General features: G+C 41.7%; 1 protein-coding gene across 2 annotated transcripts in view; it reads left to right on the top strand.

The window, feature by feature from the left end:
• The window catches only part of LOC111153643 (major facilitator superfamily domain containing 14B), a 73,237-nt gene that overhangs the window by 41,849 nt on the left and 16,788 nt on the right, over positions 1 to 14,600 (top strand). For both annotated transcript variants that reach the window (XM_022512788.1, XM_022512789.1), the window contains exons 4-5: positions 6,489 to 6,616; positions 12,715 to 12,829. In XM_022512788.1, coding sequence (XP_022368496.1) covers positions 6,489 to 6,616; positions 12,715 to 12,829 — 243 coding nt within the window. The remainder of the gene's footprint in view (positions 1 to 6,488; positions 6,617 to 12,714; positions 12,830 to 14,600) is intronic.

Genomic DNA, 14,600 nt, shown 5'->3' with positions numbered 1-14,600 from the left:
AGCTATGTTTTGTATTTATTACAAAAGTACACATATCAGTGTCCCAGACTCAGCAGGTCATGTGTCCAGGGTTGGTTTATGCCTAGAGTGATCAGTATGAAGAGGGTGGCGTTAAAGCAGGAAGTGATGATCTGGTCTAGCTTCGACATCACAGTGAAGGCTGGGGAAAGGGGAAAAAGTAGAAGACCCAGCAGGCCAGCTAATGGGGTGGCTGCAGGGGTTCACATGCAGATGTGCTGCTTCTCAGTCTAGACTTGACCATCAACTTTGATTAAGGAAATGGCAAGTAGATCCTCTGCCAGGATGCTCTTCCAGGGATATTTAATAAGTTTCTGTAGTGCCCAGAGCTGCTGCTCATCTGTCTCATTCTGCTATTTAAATGAATTAAATCAGCAATAGTAGCTTAGCATAAGTACACACGGAAACTTTTGACTTTTTTTAAAAGTTTATTTATTTATTTATTTGAGAGAGGGAGTGCGCACAAGTGAGGGTAGGGGCAAAGGGAGAGAGAGAATCTCAAGCAGACTCCCTCCTGAGTGTGGAGCCTGGCACGGGGCTCCATCTTACAACCCTGAGATCACTATCTGAGCCGAAATTGAGTCAGATGCTTAACTGAATTGCCCAGGCGCTTGTTGGTTGATGTTTTTAAGAATTAGAGTCAAAAACAAGATATCTTTAAGGTTCCCTCACGCTACTCTTTGGTATTTGTAGGTACAGAATGGTTTCCCTACATACACACACACACACACACACACACACACACACACGGAATAATTCTTAATTTGGACAAAAATTTAAAGATTATCCTTTTTATTATCTGTAAATACAATTGTCAGACAACCTACTTGAGAAATGGCTTCATGTTTTAAGTACAGTCTTTTCATGATAGACTGCTAATTCATCCATTTAATAAATTAGGTGTGGGGTGCCTGGATGGCAGTCAGTGAAGCATCCAGCTCTTGGTTTCAGCTCAGGTCATGAACTCATAGTTGGGGGACAGAGCCCTGCATCAGCCTCCACACTCAGCATAGAGTCTGCCTGGGATCCTCTGTCCTTCCTATTTGTGAGCTTTCTCCCCCCAACCCCCAAAATAAATATTTAAAATAAAAGAAATAAAATAAACATGTAAGAGTACCCACAAGTGGGAAAGACTAGTACTTTATGTGCTTTAGGTTGGAGACCCTGAAATGTTAACAGATTAAGAATTGGTTTGAATTGTGGACTTATGGGTTGGGACTCGGGTTCTGAAGCCACCTCACATCTGAGCCAAAACCTGCCTCTGCTGCTTACGGCCTCGGGCTAGCTGCTTACCCTGATAGCACCTACGTCACAGCGTCAGGAAACGTGTGTGAAAGGCGTGGAAGAGTTTGGCATATGTGGATGTTACTGTTATTACTTTAGAACATACACTGAGCTTTCTTGGAGTCAGGATTTGAAGTAGGGACCTACTACTTCTAAGTAGGAAAAGTCTGTTTATATTTTAATTAAAACAATTTCACCTTCATCTGCTTTTTAGTTCTTTCTTTTAGTGACTCTTTCCTACTTTGCTCCTTTACCTCAAAACAAAACAACACGCCCTAGCCTTCCTGCCTGTATCATTATTTCCTTGAAGGCTCTGGCACCAACTGTTCTTTGACCCTTCTCCAGCTTTGCAGATTGACTTTTCCAAACTTTAATCAAATTAAAATCACTTTATGTGTCACATTTCTCATTTGCCTTCTTGCATTGACTGATGCGTACCCTCTGAAGGGAAGCTCTGTACTGTGCGGGGTCTCAGTGGGCCCTAAGTCAGAGAGGTAACCCTGTGTTAATACTGTTTTTGTGTGAAAATATTTGTTCTAGTCAATTACACAAATAAAAACACGGTTCCATTGGTGTATGATTTTCTCTGGTCTTTTAAGAAATGAGAAATTCAACAAATCTAAAATTGATCTAAAATCTAGAATCTAGAAAATGAACAAATCTAATTTGGGGGTAACCAAGTCTACATGTTGCAAGTTCTTCATAGCTTATTAAAGAATACTGAAAATTTGTCATAGTATGTGAACTTTTTCAAGGAAAAGTGAAAATTTTCAGAAGTAGTTAAATGACTTTGTACTCTATTCTGTGGAGCCATTGCTCCCTCACATTCATTTGCAAAGTTAATTATGCTATTTGAAAGAAAACAAAAAACATTTTTGGTTTTAAAAATACCAACCCAGCTGTTTCAGTCAAATATTTGCCAACTGCATATGTTAAGGAAAACGTATGCTTAAAACTTTTATGATGGCTATATGAAGTGTAAAATTCATATATGTTTGCTTCAGGTGCGTTTTGTCATTCTATGTATGCTTTAAAATGTTACTTGGAAAAAAAAATGTTACTTGGATAATTGCATATAATTGAACGATAAACTCTAATTAGAGCCAAAAAGTCATGTCAGAAATACTGGCCAAGGCGCCTGAGTGGCTTACGTTGGTTAAGTTTCTGCCTTTGGCTCGGGTCATGCTCCTGGGGTCCTGGGATCCAGCCCCACGTTGTTGGGCTCCCTGCTCAGTGAGGAGCCTGCTTCTCCCTCCCTCTGCTGCTTCTCCAGCTTGTACCCTCTCTCTCTCTCTCTTTCCCTCTGTCAAATAAGTAAAATAAAATCTTAAAAAAAAAATACTGGCCAATTAATTATGCCACTGTAAACACCCATGTCTGCTGGGAAGTTAACTAACTGTAACGACTGTGTGAGCCGTTGGTGAATTTTGCCATCTGCACCCAGACTCCTACACACCGTGTTGCATCTAGTACTGGTTGGGCTGGGATAGCATAGTACCCACTGATCCTCATTATGTTTGGATTTCATGTTTGCAAATCCACCTACTCAGTGAGTTTATCTGTGACCCCAGATCAGCACAGTGCTTCCGTGGTCCTTCATGCCCCCCTGGGTGAGGGGGAGTGTCAGGTACCAGCCCCTCATTTCTAATTTCGAATTTTTGTCTGTTTGAGGTCTTACTCTGTACCTGTGTCCTTGTGGTCCATTTAGTGCCACGTTTTTTGCATCTTCGTGTCTTTTGTTGGTGATTTGGCTATTTGAAATGTACCCAAGGGTAGTGCAGCAGTACTGACTAGTATCTTTAAGTGCGGGATATTGTGATGTGCCTTACGGAGAATATACTGTCAGATAAGCCTCATTCAAGGCATGAGTCATGGTGCTGTTGATTTAGAGTTCAGTGTTCATAGGTCAACAATATATAGTAAGTATAGTGTCTTTAAAGAGAAACACAGATAAATCATGGTTGTGTATTGATCAGTTAATGGAATTAGGTGGCCAGAGCCTGACAGGAAGCTAAGGAGCAGTGGTTCCACGTTCTCTAGTTCAGTGTTTCTCGCAGCCTTATAGAACATAACTGCTGTGGGTAATGAGAATCAGTGGTATTTCTGATTAAGAAAAGGGGTCTGAGGTCTGTCTGGTGTTACTTTTTAAACATTTTGTTCTCATTTGCAGATTCTGTCAGGGTACAAATACCCTCAATCTGTTGCTCTCACAATGTGGCCTGATAGCATCTGGGGCCAGGTCGGGTAGTAAAGACATCACTCTGGGGTAGGAAAAGTGATTTGTAGAAATTCATGTTTTCCAAAGAGCCAAGTACAGTTGACCTTGAACAACCCAGGTTTGAATTGCATGGGTTCACTTGCAGACTGTTTTTTTCTTTAGGCTGTCATGTATTTTCGGTTACGATCTTCCTAACATTTTCTTTTCATTAGCTTACTTTAAGAATACATTATGAAAAAAAAAAAAGAATACAGTATGTAATACATAAAATATACAAATAATGATATACAAAATATCATTAATCAACTGTTTACATTATTGATAAAGCTTCTGGTCAAACAGTTTAGTTTTGGGGAAGTCAAAAATTATATGTGGACTTTTTTTAAAGATTTTATTTATTTGAGAGCGTACACAAGCAGAGGAAGAGGGAGAAGCAGACTCCCCCGCTGAGAGGGAGCCCAGTGTGGGGCCCGTTCCTAGGACCCTGGGATCATGACCTGAGCCAAAGGCAGATGCCTAACAACTGAGCCACCCAGGTGCCCCCATATGTGGATTTTTGACTACATGATGTAGAGGGTGTTATTGCCCCAAACTGTGTTCTTCAGGGGTCAGCTGCATGAGATTGTATGTTAGAATCTTAATAAAAAAGGTTGTCCGGGGCGCCTGGGTGGCTCAGTGGGTTGAGCGACTACCTTCAGCTCAGGTCATGATCCCGGACTTCCAGGATCAAGTCCCGCATCGGGCTCCCAGCTCCTTGGGGAGTCTGCTTCTCCCTCTGACCTTCTCCTCTCTCATGCTCTCTCTCACTCATTCTCTCTCAAATAAATAAATAAAAATCTTAAAAAAAAAAAAAAAAAAAAAAAAAAAGGTTGTCCGGTGCCTGGGTGGCTCAGTTGGTTAAGCAACTTCCTTCAGCTCAGGTTATGATCCTGGAGTCCTGGGATGGAGTCCCGCATTGGACTCCCAGCTCCACGAGGAGTCTGCTTCTCCTTCTGACCTCCCCTCTCTTGCTCTCTCTCTCGCTCTCTCAAATAAATAAATAAAATCTTTAAAAAAGGGGGGGGGTAGGTTGTCCCAGAAGATGTTTTCAGTATCTATCACTGTTACTAAGAATTTGATTAAAATAATATTTTAATGGATAGATTAAATTACCATTTAAAATCCATAATCTGGAAGACAGTATATTTTTTCTGTAAAAACTATGTTACTTTAAATATTTCTTTAATGTTTGGCCTTTTTAAAAGATTTTATTTATTTACTTTTCAAAGAGAGAGGGAGAGAGAGCACAAGCAGGAGAGTGGCAGACAGGGAGAAGCAGGCTCCCCACTGAGCAAGGAGCCTGATGTGTGGGACTCGATCCCAGGACCCTGAGATCATGACCTGAGCCGAAGGCAGACGCTTAAGGGACTGAGCCACCCAGCCATCTGCCTTCTCATTTTTTTTGTTTAAAAATGGCATATTTTAAAACATTGTATGAAGTCTCAAGTGTGGGAAGTGTATGCAGGCACAGCGAAGTCCCGTTGGCACAAAGGAAAATGCCATATCAGAAAACTAAGAAGTACTACATATAGCCAAAAGCACAGAATGTGTGTTAGGTGCCGGATTTTGGCGGGTACTGTGTGTATGCAATGCTGAGCAATTTCAGATACACAGCAGTAGAAAATATAATGAAACCCATGCACTTACCACCCAGTTTCATTATTTATCAACATTTTCCTACTCTTGTCTCCTCTGTCTCCGTTTTCCCCTACTCATTTTTTTTTATAAAAGTTAAGTTCAGAAACTCATTATTTCACCCATAAGTACCCACTGAAAAATTTTAAACTGCACAATGGAGGCTACGGCAGGGTTTTAAAGATTTTTTATTATTATTTTAGAGAGAACGAGTATGAATGAGGGGGTGGAGCAGAGAGGGAAGAAGGAGAGACTCTAAAGCAGTCCCTACACTGAGTTCAGAGCCCGATGCAGGGCCCAGTCTCATGATTCCGACATGACCCAAGCTGAAACCAACGGTCGGACACTTAAGTGACTGAGCCACCCAGGTGCCCCAAGACCACCCAAGACCAGGGTTTAAAGAAGGGATCGGAATGGAGGTTTGCAGCTCATAAGGGGAGCACATATTGTAGGGAGGATCAGGGTCGGGGCCAAGCAGGCAAGAAAGTGTCTTCATTGCAGCACTATTTGGAGCTATGCATATTTATTAAACTGAATTAAGTTTCTGGCCTCTTGCTGCATGCTTGGTGTGTGTTCATCTCATGGGCCATCTGTAGGTGTACATAGTTCATAATACTGCTTCTCCAGAAAAGTAAGCTCCCCCCGCCCGCCATTTTCCATTTTCTGACCGCATGCTTAGAAATTTGTTAGGATTTTTTTTTTTCCAGTCCTGTTTTTATTTGGGCAATAAACAAATGAAATTTTAATGGTAAATTGACTGCTCTGGGCAGTTAGACCGTGCTAATGGGCTGACTTGTAATGATGTAGGGTTTTTCATTGTTCAGTTATCCGCTGTGTAGTACATCATCAGTTTTTGATGTAGTTTTAAGTGATTCATTAATTGCATACAACACCCAGTGCTCATTGCAGTATGTGCTCTCCTTAATACCCATCACCCAGCTACCCCATCCCTCTCCCCTCTCCCCTCTGAAACCTTCAGCTGTTTTCCAGAGCCTATAGTTTCTCATAATTCCTCTCCCTTTCTGATTTCTCCCCCTTCAGTTTTCCCTTCCTTCCCCAGTGGTCTTCCGTGCTATTCCTTCTGTTCCACATATGACTAAAACCATATTATAATTGTCTTTCTCTGCTTGACTTATTTCATTAGAATGTTTTTAAATGACACTTTATATTTAATGTTTCAAATTAGTCTGTTTTGGGGCCAGTGAAATAAATTGGAGCATTCAGAAAGTAAGAATTAGAAGTGATCGGGGGACCACATTGTAAATTTGACGTTTGTTTCTGCTTTCCTATCCAGGGCCTGCTGTCTTTTCTGAGTGCCCCCCTCATAGGCGCTCTGTCTGATGTGTGGGGGAGGAAACCCTTTCTCCTCGGCACCGTGTTCTTCACCTGCTTCCCAATTCCACTGATGAGGATCAGCCCTTGGTGAGTGGCTTTGTTTGGGGTCACATGTGAATAATACGTCTGCAAAGCATTTCTTAACCATTTCAAAGCAGTTGATACCTGTATTTATATTTGATTTCTTTGGTAATACTGAAAGCCAATTTGGGCTCTAAGATGTTTAAAGATGTCTCTAAGTGGGGGCACCTGGGTGGCTCGGTGGGTTAAAGCTTTGCCTTTGGCTTGGATCGTGATCCCAGGGTCCTGGGATCAAGCCCTGCATCGGGCTCTCTGCTCAGCGGGGAGTCTGCTTCTACCTCTCTGCCTGCCTCTGCCTACTTGCAATCTCTCTCTGTCAAATAAATAAATAAAGATCTTTAAAAAAAAAATTTAAAAATGTCTCTAAGAGCAGCTGTTGTTGCCCAGGTCAGTTAAAGGATTGGGTCCTGGGAGGGGCTGACAGTCCCTGTACTCACCCCTTTGACGCAGCTGACCGTAAATGTGTTGTCATCTCACTGCTCTCTAGGGCACTGATGAAAAAAGTTTACATCAATAGACACGAGTCACTTTTGAGTACACGGTAGTGAGACCAAGAGACTGTTCTAAATCATAATATGAATTTGATCTTATTTTTTCTTGATAAATAGGGAGAGAATACTTAACATATAACTAAGTACCAAAGATGGTTTGGAATTTGCACCTGAGCTGTACCTTAGTTGTTTTTCTTGGTTCCAGAAGATGGTATTTGGCCAAAATTTCTGTTGCCGAGATGCTCGTCATAAGGTGTGAAGAACACACCTTAAAATGAAAGGTTGTGTGTGTGTGTGTGTGTGTGTGTGTGTGTGTGTGTTTTAATGCATTACTATTTCTTTTTTGGATCATGTGAAAATGCCCTTGTTTGATCATATGATAATTTTATGTCAGTATTTGTTAAATTATAAATATGTTGGTTTAGTGGGTCCTTTTATTTTCTGCGAGATGATGAATTTTTATTAAATAATTACTGAGTCTTTCCGAGTACAAGTCATGCTTTTCCATGCTTTTCCAATAAATGAGGGCTTTTTTAATGTCCTCTCAATATCTTAAAATATTTTTTTCTTTAGATTTTCAAATGATTTTGCCTCTTCCCTTCCCATTTTCATACTGTTGCTTTTGCTTATGTTGATTAATGAATAATGCTAAGTAAAAGTGATAATGGACTTAACATCTCATGTATATAAAGCAAATGTTGTAATGTTTCATCATTTGAGTGTTGAGTGCATTGAAAAATTTGTTACTATGAAGAATTATATTAAGAGATTTTCTTTTTTAAAAAAAACTTTTTATTATGCTAAGTTAGTCATCATGCAGTAGTTCATTAGTCTTTGATGTAGTGTTCCATGATTAATTGTTTACGTATAACACCCAGTGCTCATTGCAGTATGTGCGCTCCTTAATACCCATCACGAGGCTGATCCATCCCCCCACCCCACTCCCCTCTGAAACCCTAAGTTTGTTTCCCGGAGTCCATAGTCTCTCATGGCTTGTCTCCCCCTCTGATTTCCCCCACTTCATTTTTCCCTTCCTATTCCTAATGTCCTCTATGCTATTCCTTATGTTCCACATATAAATGAAACCATATCATAATTGTCTTTCTCTCCTTGACTTATTTCACTCAGCAGAATCCCCTCCAGTCCCATCCATGTTGATTTAGAGGTAGGTGTTCACCCTTTCTGATGGCCGTGTGGTATTCCACTGTATATACACACCACATCTTCTTTATCCATTCGTCTGCTGAAGGGCATCTCAGCTCCTTCCACAGTTTGGCTGTTGTAACATTGCTGCTGTGAACATTGGGGTGTATGTGCCCCTTTTTTTCACTACATCTGTATATTTGGGGTAAATACCTAGTAGTGCAGTGGCTAGGTCATAGGGTAGCTCTATTTTTAACTTTTTGAGGAACCTCTGTACTGTTTTTCCAAAGTGGCTGCACCAGCTTGCATTCCCACCAACAGTGTAGGAGGGTTCCCCTTTCTCTGCATCCTCACCAACATCTGTTGTTTCCTGCCTTGTTAATTTTAGCTGTTCTAACTGGTGTAAGGTGGTATCTCATTGTGGTTTTGACTTGAATTTCCCTGATGGCTCATGATATAGAACATTTTTTAATGTGTCCGTTAGCCATTTGTATGTCATCTTTGGAGAAGTGTCTGTCTGTTCATGTCTTGTGTCCATTTCTTGACTTGAAAATTTGGTTTTGGGTGTTTGGAAAGTTCTTCATAGATCTTGGATATCAGCCCTTTATCTGTGGTATCATTTGCAAATATCTTCTCCCATTCCGTGGGTTGCCTCTTTGTTTTGTTGACTCTTTCCTTTGCTGTGCAAAAGACTTTTATCTTGATGAAGTCTCAAAAGTTCATTTTCACTTATGTTTCCCTTGCCTTCGGAGACATATCTTGCAAGAAGTTGCTGTGGCCGATGTCGAAGAGGTTACTGCCTGTGTTATTCTCTAGGATTTTGATGGATTCCTGTCTCACATTGAGGTCTCTCATTCATTTTGAATTTATCTTTGTGTATGGTGCAAGAGGATGGTCCGGTTTCATTCTTCTGTATATAGCTGTCCAATTTTCCCAGCACCATTTATTGAAGAGACTGTCTTTTGTCCATGGGATATTTTTCCTGCTTTATCAAAGATTAGTTGACCATAGAGTTGAGGGTCTATATCTGGGCTCTCTATTCTGTTCCATTGATTTTTGTGCCAATACCATGCTGTCTTAGTGATCATAGTTTTGTAATGTAGCTTGAAATCAGGCAACATGATGCCCCCAGCTTGTTTATCTTTTTCAGTATTTCCTTGGTGATTTGGGGTCTTTTCTGGTTCCATACAAATTTTAGGATTGTTTGTTCTAGCTCTTTGGAAAATGCCAATGTTATTTTGATAGGGGTTAAAAGATTGCTTTGGGCAGCATAGACATTTTAACAATGTTTATTCTTCCAGTCCATGAGCATGGAATGTTTTTCCATCTTTTTGTGTCTTCTTCAATTTCTTTCATAAGTGTTCTGTAGTTCCTTGAGTATAGATCCTTTGCCTCTCTGGTTAGGTTTATTCCAAGGTATCTTAGGGGTTTTGGTGCTGTTATAAATGGAATCGATTCTTTAAATTTCTCGATCTACAGTTATATTATTAGTGTATAGAAAAGCAACTGATTTCTGTGCCCTGATTTTTGTATCCTGCCACATTACTGTATTGCTATATGAGTTCTAGTAATTGGGGCATGGAGTCTTTTGGGTTTTCCACATAAAGTATCATGTCATCTGCTATGAGAGTTTGACTACTTCTTTGCCAATTTGAATACCTTTTATTTTGTTGTCTGATTGTTGTTGCTAGGACTTGTAGTACTATGTTGAAGAAAAGTGGTGAGCATGGGCATCCTTGTCATGTTCCTGATCTTAAGGGAAAAGCTCTCAGCTTTTCCCCATTGAGAATGGTACTCGCTTTGGGCTTTTCATAGATGTTTTTTATGAATTTGAGGAATGTTCCCTCTATCTCTATACTCTGAAGACTTTTAATCAGGAAAGGATGCTGTACTTTGTCAAATGCCTTTTCTGCATCAGTTGAGAGGACCATATGATTTTTTTTTTAATATTTTATTTATTTATTTGACAGAGAGAGATCACAAGTAGGCAGAGAGGCAGACAGAGAGAGAGAGGAGAGAGCAGGCTCCCTGACAAGCAGAGAGCCCGATGCGGGACTCAGTCCCAGGACCCTGAGATCATGACCTGAGCCGAAGGCAGAGGCTTATTAACCCACTGAGCCACCCAGGCGCCCCGGACCATGTGATTCTTGTCTCTTCTCTTACTAGTGTGTCATATTGATTGATTTGTGAATGTTGAACCACCCTTGCAGCGCAGGAATAAATCACACCTGGCTGTGATGGATATTCCTTTTAATGTACAGTTGGATCCTGTGGGCTAGGATCTTGTTGAGTATTTTGGCATCCATGTTCATCTTGGTCTGTAATTCTCCTTTTTGATGAGGGTCTTTGCCCGATTTGGGGATCAAGATAATGCTGGGCTTATGAAATTAGTTTGGAAGTTTTCCTCCGGTTTCTGTTTTTTGAAACAGCTTCAGGAGAATAGGTATTATTTCTTCTTTAAATATTTGGTAGAATTCCCCTGGGAATCCATCAAGCCCTGGACTCTTGTTTTTTGGGAGGTTTTTGATCACTGCTTCAAAAGATAGTTCATTCTTCTGCCTCGTTTACCCTGGCAGTCAGAGTATCCAGTTTAGACTGCATTTCATTCATATTATTTTTATGTTTGGCCTGATTAGATCTCATTTCTGCTCTTAGAGATTCTGTGTCTTTGCTAATATTTTTCTCAAACCTAAATATCAACTTCATAATTGTTGCTCTGATGTCGGTTTCTGACATCTTGGTTATATCCGTATCCATTAGGTCTGTGGCAGAGGCCACAATATCTGATTCTTTCCTTTGTTGGGGGTTCCTCCACTTAATCATTCTGTTGTGGGGGGTGGTTGAGGGAATGTACAGAGTCAGAAGTATTAAGCACGACCCAAGCAAGATGCATGCACCTGTTTTATAGGGACCTTAGGGTTGTCAGCCTCTTCTTCCAGCCTGTCTTCTAGGGGAGGGGCCTGCTGCGCTGTTACTCAGGCAACCCTGCTTGGGCAGGGTTGTCATGCCGCCTGTTGGGGTGCAGGGTGTGGGCTCAGTGAAAACTGGTTTTGGGGGGCTTTCGTTCCATGGCTGCTTTCCCAGGCGGCTTTCCGCGTTTCTTCCAAGAGTCAGAGCAGTAGTGACCACATCCAAACCTCTGTCTCAGGACAGAGAAATCGCAGTCTGCTCTTCACTGAGCTCTCCAGGCCACACTGTCTCCATTTCTGTCTGCACTGCTAAAACCCACAGCCTCCCCAGTCTATGCACCCCACAGCAAAACTCCCAGTGGTGATAGCCAGGGCCGGGCATGTCTCTGCCCTTTGTGCTTCTAAAACCACAAGCCATCCCCAGTTCCGCACGCACACCTGTAGCTCCTGGATCCTGTCTGGGGCCTGCAGTAAAGTCTTTTCCTGGCCACCACAGGTCCACCAGTCTGTACCTGGTTCCCAGCACGGGGCGCTCTTGTGCTCCTGTGCTTTATCACCTTCCCAGCGCCGGCTTATGGCGGCTTCCTCTCCCTTCTGCTTATCTTCCAATATCTGCGCAGAATCACAGCTCCCTGCTTCATACCTTGAGACTGTTGGAGATATTCTGTTTGTGGAGATCCAGATATATATTCTTACATCTCAGGCTGATTTGTGAGTGTTCAGAATGGTTTGGTAGATATCCAGCTAAATTCAGGGGACTGGTTGAAATAGGGCCCCCTACTCCCCTGCCATCTTTTCCTGATCCCCTTATTAGATTTTCTAATACTGAAATATCCTTGTCTCAGGATAAACCCTACATTTTGTTCTGTGGAATTTTGTTTTGTTGTATCTTAACTAGATTTTTTTTTAATGCATCTGTGCCTGTGAATGAAATTTTAGTCTTAAATACATCAATATTGTTATGATTTCTGCTTTTATATAGCTCTTTTACTTATTTTTAAGATTTTAATTTAAGATTTTGAGATTTTGAGAGCAAGCGAGCATGCGCATGTGTGTGCAAGAGCCAGGGGAAGGGCAGAAGGAGACCAGAGTTTTACTCCCTGCTGAGCAGGGGCCCCCACATGGGTCTTAGTCCCAGGACCCGGAAATCATGACCTGAGCCGAAGGCAGACACTTAACCAGCAGAGCCACCCAGGCGCCCCTGTGTAGTAGCTCTTTTAAGTTATTTGCTGTATGTGTCTTTTTCTTAGCTAAAGCCAGGAAAATTTAAGTTTTTATTTCTCTTTTATTGGCTGCCTTTAAAATTATATCCCCTTACTCTTTCATTTTTTTCAGCTGCATGTACTGACTCCCTTTAAGCTGTTACAGACTTGGTGTGTTTCTACTTCGTCCCCATCTTATCATTTTATTAGTTGTCCTTTGTATCCTTAAATATACATATACATGTATTTGTTTTTAAATTTATTTTTTGGTTTATAATCTTTACACGATATTTTGGTTCTGATTATAAAAGTGTATGCACACTACCTCTCTCCTGGTAATTAAAATAATCTTTTTATAGGTGGTACTTTGCGATGATTTCTGTGTCTGGAGTCTTCTCGGTCACGTTCTCTGTGATATTTGCCTATGTAGCTGACGTCACTCAAGAACACGAGCGCAGTACTGCTTATGGATGGGTAAGAGTATAGTTTATGTTTTTTAACCAGAGAAGTAATTAGCATCCTATTTAAAAATGTATTGGAAAGTAAGATTTAAAATAAGCTACAAATACTGATTTACATAAGAGAAAATCTAAAGCAAGTAAAGTTCTGTTTGTTTTTTTTTTTAAATTTCTTTTCAGCGTAACAGTATTCATTGTTTTTGCACCACACTCAGTGCTCCATGCAATCCGTGCCCTCTCCAATACCCACCACCTGGTTCCCCCAACCTCCCCGCAACTGAAGTTTTAAAAGGAGATTTATGAAGTTTAAAATAGCAAGATGGAAATTACTAGCAATATATCCTCTGGTTTTAGGGTGGGAAATTTGGCAGGAATGTGTGAGTTGTCAGCTGCAAAATTGTTTCAAAAGTTGATTTATTTTAGCTTATCTCTTGAGGAAACATAAATAATAAACAGGTGCTAAGCACATAAGTCCCTGCGAAGCTTGTTGGAGTTGGAGAGATGCTGCACCTCAGCCCTGTTAATCCACTGTTAACTGAATTGCTGGTTGTGTGTCTTAGATGCTTATTTGGCAGATGGTACTGTAGAGAAAGGACATTTATTCGGCAAATGCTTGTTGAGTGCGTAACACAAGTTGTAGGAGACCTTGTTTTTGGATAGTTAAGTATTAGAGAATCATTTCTAATTTTCTGAGGTGGGATTATGGCTTTATGGTTCTGCAGGGGAAGACAGCCTTGTACAAGATGGCAGGCTGAAGCCCTTGAGGTCAGAGTGTCAGGACTAGAGTGGCTGGGGGGCGGGGAGGGAGATGCCCTGTGAGCAATCTGTGGGTATGTGTCCAGTGTGTGAACTTGCTGAGGCATGTGGGAGTTGTTGAGGGGGGACATTTTCCCTTCTTCTCTTCTAGCTTCGTTGGCTACCCTAGTCATAATTAAATTGGCATAAAACAGATTACCAGGAGGGAAGCGTTTAATTTTGTACAGAGCTCCACAAAGACCTGAGAGACCCAAAGGCAGTTGGGCAGTGGGAGCTTGTGTGCCACCCTGCGGAGCTTGTGTGCCACCCTGCGCTAAGGAAAAAGGGGGGTGGGGCCTGGGACTTCTGAGGGCAGGAACACCATTCACGGGAAGAGGAGAAGAGCAAATGTTTGGTAAATAAATGTTTGCCATGCCTGCGAATAAACCTTTCTGATATAAGAAGTTATCTCTGGCAGTTATCTAGGAAGACAGGCCCCTATCTAAATTCTTTCAGGCTCTGAAAGAGAAGCCAAAAAGCTTTCCCTGAGGCTACGGCCATAACACCCTGAACACGCCCGATCTCGTCTGATCTCAGGAAGCCTTCCCGAGCCTGCTGGGTCTTCACTGCCTTCAGCCAGAATAGTCTGCACCAGAGGGGTGTAGTTGGGGTGGCGCCTTCTCCCCTCCGCGCGCACCTGGCTCTTCTCTCAACTTCCTGTGTTGGGAAGTGTTTACAGTGAGAAAAGGTGGAAGAAGAAAAATCTGCCTGAGTTGTTGAGCAGGTTGTAGGAGGACTGGAGGCCAGAAACACAGGTTACTTCTCTCCTTTCCCAAGCCTTTCTCTTTCTCTTGAATCCTACTTCCTGGAAGATAGTAAGGAGTCCTAATTGTACAGAGACCCGTTACTGCTGTTCCATAAAACACATCAGCAGCTCTCACTTTGCTGACTTCAGACATTAGTTTAAAAACAACTTCTTCAACATTACCTCCCCTCGCCTTCATCTTCCTCCCACCCTGAATGTCTCTCCTACCACATCCTGAGACGGTCTC

The sequence above is a fragment of the Enhydra lutris genome, unplaced genomic scaffold (assembly GCF_002288905.1).
Source record: "Enhydra lutris kenyoni isolate GAN:26980312 unplaced genomic scaffold, ASM228890v2 scaffoldscaffold33, whole genome shotgun sequence".
NCBI classification, from domain to species: Eukaryota; Metazoa; Chordata; class Mammalia; order Carnivora; family Mustelidae; genus Enhydra; species Enhydra lutris.
The sequence above is the reverse complement of the archived record's forward strand: the minus strand, read 5'-3'. Positions and strand labels throughout refer to the sequence as shown.